Source organism: Passer domesticus, chromosome 23 (genome assembly GCF_036417665.1).
Source record: "Passer domesticus isolate bPasDom1 chromosome 23, bPasDom1.hap1, whole genome shotgun sequence".
Lineage (NCBI taxonomy): Eukaryota > Metazoa > Chordata > Aves > Passeriformes > Passeridae > Passer > Passer domesticus.
Window position 1 is genome coordinate 6037904 of NC_087496.1, and position 11466 is coordinate 6049369.

At 67.2% G+C, this 11466-nt stretch overlaps 2 protein-coding genes across 3 annotated transcripts; both read left to right on the forward strand.

The window, feature by feature from the left end:
- Positions 1-244: 244 nt before the first annotated feature.
- Positions 245-4193, forward strand: MFRP (membrane frizzled-related protein). Its single transcript, XM_064397845.1, has 13 exons — positions 245-428; positions 505-610; positions 772-900; positions 1104-1265; positions 1343-1580; positions 1655-1785; positions 1912-2037; positions 2175-2260; positions 2400-2548; positions 2719-2849; positions 3227-3361; positions 3442-3569; positions 3643-4193. Exons 1-13 carry the CDS (start codon positions 375-377, stop codon positions 3865-3867), a joined length of 1800 nt encoding a protein of 599 aa, XP_064253915.1. The 5' UTR covers positions 245-374; the 3' UTR covers positions 3868-4193.
- A 207-nt stretch (positions 4194-4400) lies between these two features.
- Positions 4401-7931, forward strand: C1QTNF5 (C1q and TNF related 5). 2 transcript variants are annotated; one of them, XM_064397655.1, is made up of 3 exons: positions 4401-5665; positions 6450-6669; positions 7140-7931. In XM_064397655.1, exons 1-3 carry the CDS (start codon positions 5453-5455, stop codon positions 7655-7657), a joined length of 951 nt encoding a protein of 316 aa, XP_064253725.1. In that variant the 5' UTR covers positions 4401-5452; the 3' UTR covers positions 7658-7931. The 2 variants fall into 2 exon arrangements, with proteins under 2 accessions (XP_064253725.1, XP_064253726.1); XM_064397656.1 differs by having other exon boundaries at positions 5569-5665; positions 6388-6669.
- Positions 7932-11466: the final 3535 nt, after the last annotated feature.

Below are 11466 nucleotides of genomic sequence, written 5' to 3' on the forward strand. Positions count from 1 at the left end.
GGGTCCCTGGGGGGTGGGCTCCCAGCGGGATGGCTGCGAGCACTCGTTCCCCTTTAAGACGCTGTTTCTCCGTGCCAGAGCCTGACCTCGGCATCCTCAGCTGAGCTGGATTAACGGGGCGAGGGGGAAGGGGCCTGCCGAGGGGACTGGGGCTGCTCCCTGCACTCCCGGCCGGGTGGGCATGGCCCTCGGGTGGGCTCCGGCGCTGGGCTGCCACGTGTAGGGCTGGCACTGCCACCACCCCGTCCCCGGAGCGGGAACAGGGGTCCCCACGGCACCCCGGGGCCCATGGGGGCAGCTGGGGAGGAGCGGGCGGTGGGCACAGGGCACCGGGCAGGGTTTTAGCCAGGCTGCGCCGGGAACCTCCCGCTGCCATGAAAGACTTCACCGAAATCACGCTTTGCCCCGAGGCTCTGGACGGCAGCAAGGTAGGGCTGGGCGTGTGGGTGCTGCTGATGGTCCCCGCGGGTCCCCAGGGTGCCACCCGCGCTCGCTGTCCCACAGACCGAGTTCTGCAACCCCGTTTTTGAGGGCGAGGAGCCCCGGGCGGCGCCGGAGCACCCGGCAGACAAGGATGGGACCGGCCCCGCAGCGCGCCGGGACGGCCTCGGTACCAGCCTGGGGGTTTGTACACACCCCCTGCCCGTGGGGTGCGGGAGCGGGGTGCTGGGGCTGCCTGGGGACACATCGGCACCGCGGGGACCTGCCCAGCCGGGGCAGGGAGGTAGGGGAATGGTTTAGCAGCGCCCTGCCCGCTGCCCTCGCCTCCAGGCCAGCAGCTGCGGGCACAGGTGGGCTGGAGGCACCGCGCCGACTGCAGGTTCACCTGGCTCTGCGTGGCCCTGATGAGCGCCATCCTGCTCTTCCTCATCGCCCTCCTGCTCGGCATCGTCATCCACCGTGAGTGCCGAGCCCGGGGGGCGGCTGTGGCCGGGGTGGGGGACACAGAACCGGCTCACGGTGGGAGGGGGGCACCCGGGGCACACCCCGGCGTTCCGCAGTGTGGGATCCCCTGTGGGTAAGGAGCACAGGGCTGGGTGGGCTCCCCGAGCCCCTTCCCTCCCCGCCGGGGCTGAGCGATCCCCGCTCTTCCCTGGGCACAGAGCTGACGTCCCCGCACCCCCCCGGCGCCCCGGGCACGGCGCTGCCCGCCCGCGGCACTGCCACCACGGCCACAGCAGCCATCCGAAGGGACCCCCCGGCCCCCAAAACAGCCGCCACCCCAACCGAGAGCGGGCTGCCCACGGCCCGCACCGCAGCGCCGGGTGAGTCCCGAGCGGGGCAGCATTTCGGGATGGGGGTGCCCTGCTCCAGCTCATGCCCACGCTGTTGCCTCGTTCAGCCTGCGGAGGGACCCTGCGGGGCCCCGAGGGCTCCTTCAGCTCCCCCAACTTCCCCGGCCCCTACCCCCCCAACGCCCTCTGCATCTGGCGCATCGAGGTGAGCGCCGGCCTGGCCATCCAGCTGAGGATGGAGGCGTTCAGCGTGGAGGGCACGGCCTCCTGCCTCTTCGACCGCCTGGAGCTCTACGAAGAGCCGAGCACCGCTGGCACTGCCCCGGCTCGGGGCAGCCCGACCAGGTAGGGCTCCTCGCACCTGGGGAGCGTGGCAGCGAGGGGGCAGCGAGCCGTGCCAGCGCTTGCTGTGCCCCCAGGTTTTGTGGCAACGTGCCCCCGCCGACCTTCAACACGGACTCGAACCGCCTGCGGGTCACCTTCGTGTCCGACAGCAGCGTGGGCGCCCCGGGCTTCAGCGCCCGCTACCGCGCCGTGAGCCCCGCCGAGAGTGAGTGCCCCCAGCCCGGGCACTGCCAGGGTCCCTCCCGGCTGGCAGCGAGCGGGGACAGCCGGCGGGGAGGGCAGGGTGCCCCGCGGAGCCCCCGCTCCATCCCGGGTGTGTGGCTGCGTGCAGAGAGCTGCGCCTGGGACGAGCACCTGTGCGACCGCGGGCTGTGCCTGCAGCGGGGCTTCGTGTGCGACGGCTTCCAGGACTGCGCGGACAGGAGCGACGAGGCCAACTGCAGCCTGAGACACAGAGGTGGGCGGGAGAGACCCCCACCCGCAGCCCCCAGCCCCCCCGGCACGGGGGAGATGGAGGGAAGGGAGAGGGGCAGGGGTAAATCTCTGTGTGTGTTTGTTTGTTTGTGTGTGTTTGTTTGTTTGTGTGTGTGTGTCCCCCTCCAGAATGCGGGGGCTCGCTGACCGCCTTGGAGGGACACTTCTCCACCCCGAACCACCCGCAGCCATACCCGCACCAGCAGGTGAGAGAAGGGGCGCTGTGGGAGCACGGGGAGGGTGAGGGTGGGAGGGGAGGAAGGCAACCCCGGCCCCGGGGAGAGCTGGGGGTGCCCCTGCCCAGCTTCACGGGTGTCGCCGGCTGCCCCCCACCCCGCCCCGCAGCTGTGCCTCTGGCAGATCTCGGTGCCCCTGGGCCACGTCATCGACCTGCACTTCCACAACTTCAGCCTGGAGTCACACGAGGAATGCAGCTTCGACTTCGTGGAGGTGCACGACAGCGCGGGCACGGGCACCGCCAGCCTCATGGGCAGGTACCCGACACCCCCGAGCCCGCTGCGCCACCCCGGTGACACAGGAGCCGTGCCTCACCCGGGGAAACTGAGGCACGGGGCTGGCTGGTGGGGAGGAGCCACCAGAAGGCAGGGTTGGGGAGGTGCTGGTCAGCCCCCTGAGGCCATCTCTTGTCCCGTGGTCTCGGCAGGTTTTGTGGCCACCAGCTGCCACCCACCCTGACCTCCTCACGGCACGTCATGACCGTCCTCTTCGTGGCAGACGAGGGGGTTGCAGATGAGGGGTTCTTTGCCACCTACCAAGCCCGCAATGCCACAGAGAGTAGGTAGCCAAGCGGGGGCACAGGCTGCCCAGGGTGGGTGGTGCCACCTTCATCCTTGGGGGTCTTCAAGGCCAGGCTGGATAAAAACCTGGGAGAAACAGCTCTTGTTCCAAAGCTGGCCCTGCTTGGAGCAAATGGCCCTGGCACCCCTTCTCACCTGGTTTACCCTAAAACCTTACAGCCCTGGGGGTGGGACTTGGACGGGCTCACCTGCACAGAGGCCTGATCCATGACCTGAGGGCTCCTCCAAAAAACCCAGGGAATTTGGGATTCCCTAAGCTGCATCTGCCAGATCCCCTGGCCAGTGAGCAAGACAGGGGTGGTCAGCATGGGAGCACGCTGCCCCCCAGCCGTGCCCTGCCCTCTCCCCTCCCAGAGACCTGCAGCCCCGCCGAGTTTTCCTGTGGGAACGGCGAGTGCCGGGTGCTGGAGTCCGTGTGTGACGGCTGGCACGACTGCCCCGACGGCACCGACGAGCTGAACTGCACCGGGGTGTCCTACCCGGCCTTCGGTGAGTGCCACCACCCCTGGGTGCCCCCCGGGGACGCACCGGCAGCCCTGCCACTGGCACAACCCCTGTCCCTGTGGCAGGGTCTGTCTGCGAGCCCGTGGAGGTGGAGATGTGCCTGGGGCTGGGCTACAACGCCACCTCCTTCCCCAACATCTGGCTGGCCATCCCGGACCAGCAGGGAGCCGCCGAGGTGCTGCAGGACTACCAGGTGAGCTGGCCCCCCGCGGGGCTGCCCTCGCCCTGCCACGCCGCGCTCACCGCGCTGTCCCCGCTGTCCCCAGACGCTGATGGAGCTGCCGTGCTACCAGCACCTCCGCCTGCTCATCTGCAGCCTCTTCGTGCCCAAGTGCACCCCGGACGGCGGCGTGCTGCAGCCCTGCCGCGCCGTGTGCCTGGCGGCGGAGCAGCGCTGCCGCCAGTCCCTCGGCCTGCTGGGCATCCTCTGGCCCATCAACTGCAACATCCTGCCCGACTCCAGCGACCCCGTAGAGTGCTTCCAGCCCTGAGCCGGCCAGGGGAGGGCAGCAGGGGCTGAAGCACCCTCCCCACCCCAAATGTCCCTCCTGTGCTCTTCCTGCTGTGAATGCCCGGCTGTTGGGGTGGCCCCTCAGCTGCCCCTGTGCCCAGTGCTTGCCGTGGTGCCTGGATGCCACGGGCTTGCCCACAGCTCCATTTCCCTAGAGAGCAGGTGACATATCCCACAGGGAAAGGGTTAATGCTCCCCAAAGGGCGCAGGGCTGGGCAGAGGTGGGCCAGGCTGCAGGGACAGGAGCCCAGGGCTGCCCGTGTGCCACAGCCCCAAACCCAGCAGAATAAACAGCGTGAGCAGCTGACAGACCCAAAGCTGACTCATCTGGGGTCTGTGTGGGGGTGCTGCCAGGTCCCAGGGAAACTGAGGAATGGGTGGAGGGAGGGAAGGTGGGGATGGGGCAGGGAGCTGGGCAGGGATGGAGGGGGCACAGGGGCGAGAGGACAGCTGGCTGTGCTCTCACTGGGCAGGGGCTGGCAGAGTCCCAGGGAGATGGATGGGTCTCACAGGGGCTCCAATTGGTGGCCCCGTGCTGTAGGGAAGGGATCCTGCACCACCAAGAGTGGAAGCAGCCCTGCTGGCTGAGCTGGCTGTGCTGGCTGAAGGCCACCCTCGTAGCCACAGGCCTGGCAACACCCATGGCCACAAACCAGTGTCCAGCTGGCCAAAAACAACAGTCCCTTCACACCTTAGAGAGGAGAGAGGTGGCTCCCTGCCAGCACCCAGCCTGGCCATGGGCACCCAGGTCTGCAAGGAACATTTGGCAATGTCCCCAGCTCCACTGCAGGCTGTGGCACGGAGAGGAGACAGCCAGCAGTGCCACCGTGTTTCCCACTGCTCTGAGCACATGGAGAAACCCCCAGCCTGGCTGGGGTCACTGGGGTCAGGACCCACTGGTGCCAGCACCGCTCTGCCCCCGTACCCAGCACTGCCACCCAGCCCGGCGGGTTTGAGCCCATCCAGCTCCTTCTCCCCCTGCATGTCCCAGCTGCTGCTGGGCACAGGGACATCCCCGGCCGCAGGCCCGCCCCTCTGGCCAGCGTGTGACCGTGTCCCTTGGATGCACTTGGTGCTGGAACGAGTTTAAGGCGGGCTGGGAGCGCCTCGAAAGCCTCGCCGCGTGCTCCGCGTCCCCGGGGCCAGCCCTGCCTCCTGGCACGGGCACAGCGCTGCTCTGCCCGCCCTTCCACCTGCCCTGCACGCCCAGCCCAGCGTGCTGGGACTGCCCAGATGGATCCTGCGTGCTCCCAGGGCTGGCACTGCCAGGCAGCGTGTGTTCTGCCATCCTCAGCTCTGCCCTGCTGCCAGTCAGGGCACCCGCACACCCCGGGAGCTCCCTCTTCTTTCTGCCACCCCATCTCTCTCTGCCTTGCTGGGTTCCTCCCCTCTCCACCCTTTATCTTGTTTCCTTTCCCTGTGCTGCCTGTTCTCCCTGTTTTCCTCCCCTCCACCCCCTGCCCAGCCCTGTCCAGCTGAGGACGTTCCCAGCCTGTGCCTCCTCTCCCTCGGCCGGGCTCTTTGCAGCCCTCTCCCTTCCCCCTGCTTACAGCACTTCCGACATCATGGGATTATTTTTCTTTTTCCCCTTGTCTTGTAGCTTTTGGCTCCCAAAGCCCTTGATTTCCTTTGGAGTTTGGGAGGAGAGACGTGGGGAGGAGGGGGGGGTGGAGAGGCTGCCTCTCTTAGGGCCTTCGTCAGAGCCAAGTGGCCAGGAAGAGCCTCAGCTCTTGCACAGCGGCGAGCAGCGAGGCCCCAGACAGGAGCACGGGATCACAGTGAGTGGGGACACCCAGCCGGGGGCAGCTGGGACTCCCTGCCCTCCTGGCTCCGGCGCCTGGGCGGAGGAGAGACGCTTTTCTCCTCCTTTTCCTCTTTGTCGCCGTCGTGGATGGGGGAAGAGAGCAGCTCCTCTGGCTCGAGGCCACGGGGAGGGGGCCAGCGCTGGCCCCGGGGCTCAGCCCTCGCCGTGCTGCTGCGGGAAGGGCTGGGGGCAGCGAGGGCAGGGGGGTGGTCCCGGCAGCGGCCGGGGATGCTGCGGCCGGCCGGGGGTGGAGCGGAGCCGCCGGCAGCCGGGATGCTGCCAAGGGCAGGGCCACGACACAGCCCCGCAGCTCCCCGAGCTGCCGCCCCACCACGCAGCCCCCAGAGGCAACAACCCCACCCCAGGCACGCCCACCAGCCCCCAGCCCCACCCCAGGCACGCCCACCACCCCCAGCCCGAAATCCCCCGGCCCGTTTCCCCCGTAGCTGGGCATGGTGGGGCAGTGCCCACCCCAAAGAGCCCCCAGCCCCACACACCGAGCCACTGGCACAGCCCCTGGCCCCGCACACGTCCCGAGCTGTCCCGGGGCTGCAGGGTGCTCTGGTGGCACACGGGCCACCGGGATGCTGTGGCAGGTGCAGGCAGCACCGGGGCCTCGCTGATGGGAGCAGCCCAAAAGGAAAAGGGAAAACAAGGTGGGAGTGTCCCCTGCTGACCCCCCACACTCCCTGTCAGGCGCTCCCGACCCTCTCCACTGTGGTCCCCAGAGCTGTGATCCTTCTCTGCACCCTCTCCAGGAGAAGATGAAGCAGCTCTTCCTCCTCTTCCTCCTCGGGCTCGTCACCGGGTCCTTGCAGATCGAAGACAACAAGATCCCCGGGCTGTGCTCAGGGCAGCCGGGCATCCCGGGCACCCCGGGCCTGCACGGGGGCCAGGGTTTGCCAGGCAGAGACGGGCGAGATGGCCGGGATGGAGCCGTGGGGATGCCAGGGGAGAAGGGCGAGATGGGCCCTCCTGGTAAGAAAGGGGAGATGCCAGCTGGGGAGGGGGATTTGCCATTCCCAGCCCGTGGGGAGCACCCCATGCCAGGGGGTGAGTCCTGCAGGCTGGCACAAATTGCCAAACGGAGAATGAAGCCTGCAGAAGCGCCCCTCCCATGCCACCACCACCCTTTGGCCCTGCCTGTGGTGCCCCTGTGTCCTGTAGAAAGCAGTAGCTGGTGAAGCTGCATTTGTCCCCATCCCAGATGCCACCTCGCTCTTCCAGCCCTGCTTTAGGAGGCACCACCAGGAATTGTACAATCCCTGTCCTGGCTCCTGGGCTCTCCCCTGGCCTGTGAGGGTTTCTCCAAAGTTTTGTTGAATTACACACCCATCCCTCCCCACTCGTGCTTCCCCACGCAGTGCCCGGCTCCGGCAGGGAATTTGGGCTGGGCAGGCGGGGTGGACGAGCTGTGTTGGTGACTCAGCGGTGCCCCTGTCCCCCAGGAGTGCCCGGGCCCCGCGGGGAGGCGGGCAGCCCCGGCGCGGACGGGCTGCCCGGCCACAAGGGCGCTCAGGGCGAGTGCGCCGTGGCCCCGCGCTCCGCCTTCAGCGCCAAGCGCTCCGAGTCGCGCAGCCCTCCCCTGGCCGACCAGCCCATCCTCTTCGACGTGGTGCTCATCAACGAGCAGGGCCACTACGACCCGGCCACGGGCAAGTTCACCTGCGAGGTGCCCGGCCTGTACTACTTCGCCGTGCACGCCACCGTGTACCGCACCAGCCTGCAGTTCGACATCATGAAGAACGGCGGCTCCATCGCCTCCTTCTTCCAGTACTACGGCAACTGGCCCAAGCCCACCTCGCTCTCCGGGGGCACCCTGGTGCGCCTGGAGCCCGAGGATGAGGTGTGGGTGCAGGTAGGGGTGGGCGACTACATCGGCTTCTACGCCAGCGTCAAGACGGACAGCACCTTCACCGGCTTCCTCGTCTACTCCTACTGGCAAAACTCCGCCGTGTTCGCCTGAGCCAGCCCTGCGCTGCGGGTGGGGCCGGGCAGGTGCCCCTTCCCAGCCCCTTCCCAGCCCCTTCCCAGCCCCCAGCGCGGTGGGAGCCGGGGCAGCGCGACCCCCGCCCTGCCCGGGGCACAGAAACGCTGCCTGTGCCATCGCGGGGGGACGGAGCCCCCCTGGGGCAGAGCTCGCTGTCGTTTCGGGCACCCCCAGGGCAGGGCAAGCCGGGCTGAGTGGCCAGGAGCCCGTCCCGAGGGTCCTGCCCCATCCCTCCCCTCAATAAAGGGCTGCTCAGCTCCGCGTGTGCCGCCTGCCTGCGTGCCCCCGCGGGACCCCCGAGGGCCGAGGGGGCTGCCTGGGGGTTCCGGGCCGGGGCCACCGCGTCGGGATGTCCCCGCAGGGCCAGCGAGAGCCGCTAGATGGTGGCATCGGCGTCCTTGAGCCGTGAGCGCGGCGCTGCGGCCGCCCCCGGCGCCTCCCCGAGGCTCGGGAGCACCCCCGAGGACCGAGCCCCGCAGGATGGGAGGGTCCCCAGGCTGCCAGGGCCGCCCCGGGGGGAGCGGAGCCGCGGTCCGGGGCCGGCCGAGCCCCCCGCCCCGCTGTGAAAGCGGCGACCCGCCGCTGGGAAAGGTCGCTATTTTTAGCGGGGGAATGAAGAGCTTCCTCATTCCTTGCCCAAAATGGGTCCCTGAGGGGACCAGCCGGGGAGGGGGCTCTTGGCCAGCGGCCGAAGCCCTTCATGGGCTTGGGACGCTGTCCTGCCGGGCTGTGGGGTGCCAGCTGGGAACGGCTCCTCTCCTGGCCGTGCCAGCGGGACTTTGCAGCATTCCCCAGCCCGGGAACCCCGAACACAGCTGGACAGACAGAGCCGGATCCCCCACTGCCCCCCACCTGTGCCGGATGGACCCCCAGGAGCACAGCTGATGAGCAAACTCCGTGTCCCTGCTTGCCAGGGGTGCCACCCTACAGGGTGCCACCCCAAAGGAGCCCCCACTGCCACACTGAGGACCATGGGCACATCACTGCAGCCTGCCCGGGCCACCCCCAGTCCTGGGGACGTGTGGCGGTGCTGGGTGACACCTGGTGCCCCTTGGGGGGCTCTGGGCTCTGCTGCAGCCTCCCCCCGGGCAGCGCCGGCTCGGGTTGCAGTGGAAGCCTCTGTTTGGGTTGGGGATGGCTTCTTCTGTAAGCAGAGCTGCTCCGGGGGCAAACAGAGCAGAGAGGATCGACGGCTGCTCTGGGAGGAGGGAAGGGAATTTTCTGGATGGGGGGTGGGGGCTGGGAGCGTTCCCTGGTCCCTGTCACGATGTGGGGGAGCAGGATCAGCACAGGGAGCCACTGCAGCTCCTGGGCTCTGCTTCCTTTGGGGTGCTCTTGGCTGTGTGGACACTGTCTGGGGTCAGGGGGAGCCTTGTGAGACTGTGAGGTGTCTGCTGCTGCCTGGGGAGGATGAGGAAGAAACAAAAGGAAAAGAAAGGAGAGCCACAAGAAACTTTGACAAGTTGCTAGTAAGCTCCAGGTGCTTTAGATGAGCTCTGCCAGCTTCCCTGAGTTAGGAGAGCTTGGAGCCCTGATCCAGCAGAGCCCGGGTTAGGGAGGGGCCAGCATCCCTCAGCTAGGGCAGGAGAGGAGCCTCTAAAAGAGCCAGGCTGAGCCCACAGGTGCTGAGGGCAGCTCACAGAGGCAGCAGTTTCGTCGTTTTGTTGTTTCTTGCGAGGTTTTTGTGGTTGCTTTGTGGGTTTTTAGAAACAAAAATAAACATCAGCGCCTCTTTGCAGAGCAGCACTGGTGTCCTTGGCACTGCAAGGTCACCTGAGGAGGTCAGCAGGCAGCAGAGGTTAAAGAGATCAACTGGGCCATGTCTGAGGCCCTACAGCTGCACAGGGCTTATGGGGTCAGAGTGTGGGAATGGCCCGGTGGTGAAGGGTGGCCTGGTGACTGCTGGCAGCAGCAGGGCAGCTCCTGCTCCACCCAAAAGTTTGGTTATGGCCCAGGTTCAGAGGCCCCATCGCTGCAGAGTGCAGGGAACACTCCCAGACACCTTCAGGACTGCTGAGCTGGTAAGGAGACCTTTAACCTGGCCATGGCAGGGGAGGGGACAGTCCTTGCTCACGTGGGGGTGGGCAAGAGAAGGACCACAAGCCTGGATTTCAGGGGAACAGACACTGGCTCCTTCAGGGATGTCCTCGGGAGAATCCCATGGCCTGGAGAGGTGTCCAGGAGGAGGAAAGATCAGCTCCTCCAACCTCGGGTCCATCCCCACGAGCAGGGCTGAGAGGTGCTGACCAAACCCTGCCCCGGGCTGCTCAGAGGGGCAGCAGAGCCTCCCCCCACGGAGCCACCGGGGACCCTGCTGTCCGCAGAACCGAGCAAGGCTGGGTGACCGCGGTGTCCCCTCCGGAGCTGATGAGGCTCCCTGTGCTGGCTCGCTAATGAGAGCCCAGGCTGGCGCCGGCAGCAGCCCGCAGGCTCCCCGCGGTTCTGCCGCAGATCCTCACCTGCTCCCTCCCTCGGATCATCCCCGCTCCTGCTGTGCCCCATCTGCTGTCCCCGCCGTCCCTCCCGCTCCCCGCTGGCAGGCGGAGCGTGCCTCTTGTCCCCAGGCTGTGGTGACACCTCGTTAGGGCGGGGGAGCTGCAGCTGGGCGGACAAAGGGGTTTCCCCAGCGCCTGGGGGCTCTGCTTTCAGCCCACCACCCCCGTGCCCCCAAACTGGGCTCACCCCGCAGCACCGCGCTGCTCCCTCCCTGGGGAAGGCTCTGGGCACTCCGAGCTGGGAGCAGCCCGCTTGGCTCGTGTGGGAGCCTCCCAAGCATGTTCTGCAGCAGGGGACACCCCGAGGAGTCCGAACCTTCTGTCCTGAGCGGCCCAGGCTGTGCTCCAAACCCCAAGTGCCAGGGCAGGCAGGGCTCACAGGGCTTCTCCATCAGCACGGAGGTGGCTGCATTTTCCTCCTGCAATTTCTGGCTGCTTGAGCAGAGATTGAGCCAAGCTGTGTGCAGGATGGCTCCCGGGGGAGGGCCGTGTCCTGCACATCCTGTCCTCTCTGGGAAAGCTCGGCTGCATGGCCTGAGGTGGCCGAGCACCCTCCCCATCCCCTGCCGGGGCTGCTGGGCTGGGAGGGGCTGTCTGTGACATTCCCTGCTGATCCCACCCTCCTGCCCCCGCTGCAGCCTCCCCAGGTGCCCAGCCAGCCTAGGAGCCCGAGAGGTGCCTCAGTTTACCCAGTTATCTGGCAGCACTGCCCTCCTGCCTGTGCCTGAGCAGATACCTGCCCTTTTCTGGCCTCCCAGCAGCTCCCATCTCCCCTCTCCTGGTTTCCATCCTGATTAAAATGAGCCACTTTGCTGGCATGGCCCTGCCAGGGCAGGGCAAGCCAGGACTGCTGGAGTCTCTGCCCATCAGCGTCCTGAGCCATTTTTTCCAAACAATTTATGAGGATGCTGGGGAAGCAGAGAGTGCTTAAAAGCACAAAGCAACCTGCCAGGAGCTCAGCTCCGAGCCAGGGAGCAGCTCCTTGTGCAGCAAATGCATCTGCTCAGTAACCCTGAGCCTGCCACAGCCTTTCTGCAAGGCAAGAGCTGCCTCCATCCCAGGGACAGTCTGAGTGCAGGAACAGGAATGAAAGTGCCCCAGCACGTTCCTGCCAGCCTGGAACACACTGGGAGACCCCAGCCCCTCCTCCCTGTCCCCTGGTGTGGTGTATTCACAACTATCTCCTCTTGTTGTGGGTGGGCAGAGCAGGAGTTGGGGGCTGCCAGCTCTAAAAGCCCACCCAGAGTGGGTTTGGGTGTGAATTCACCTCCTGGGTGCTGGATTTTCCCT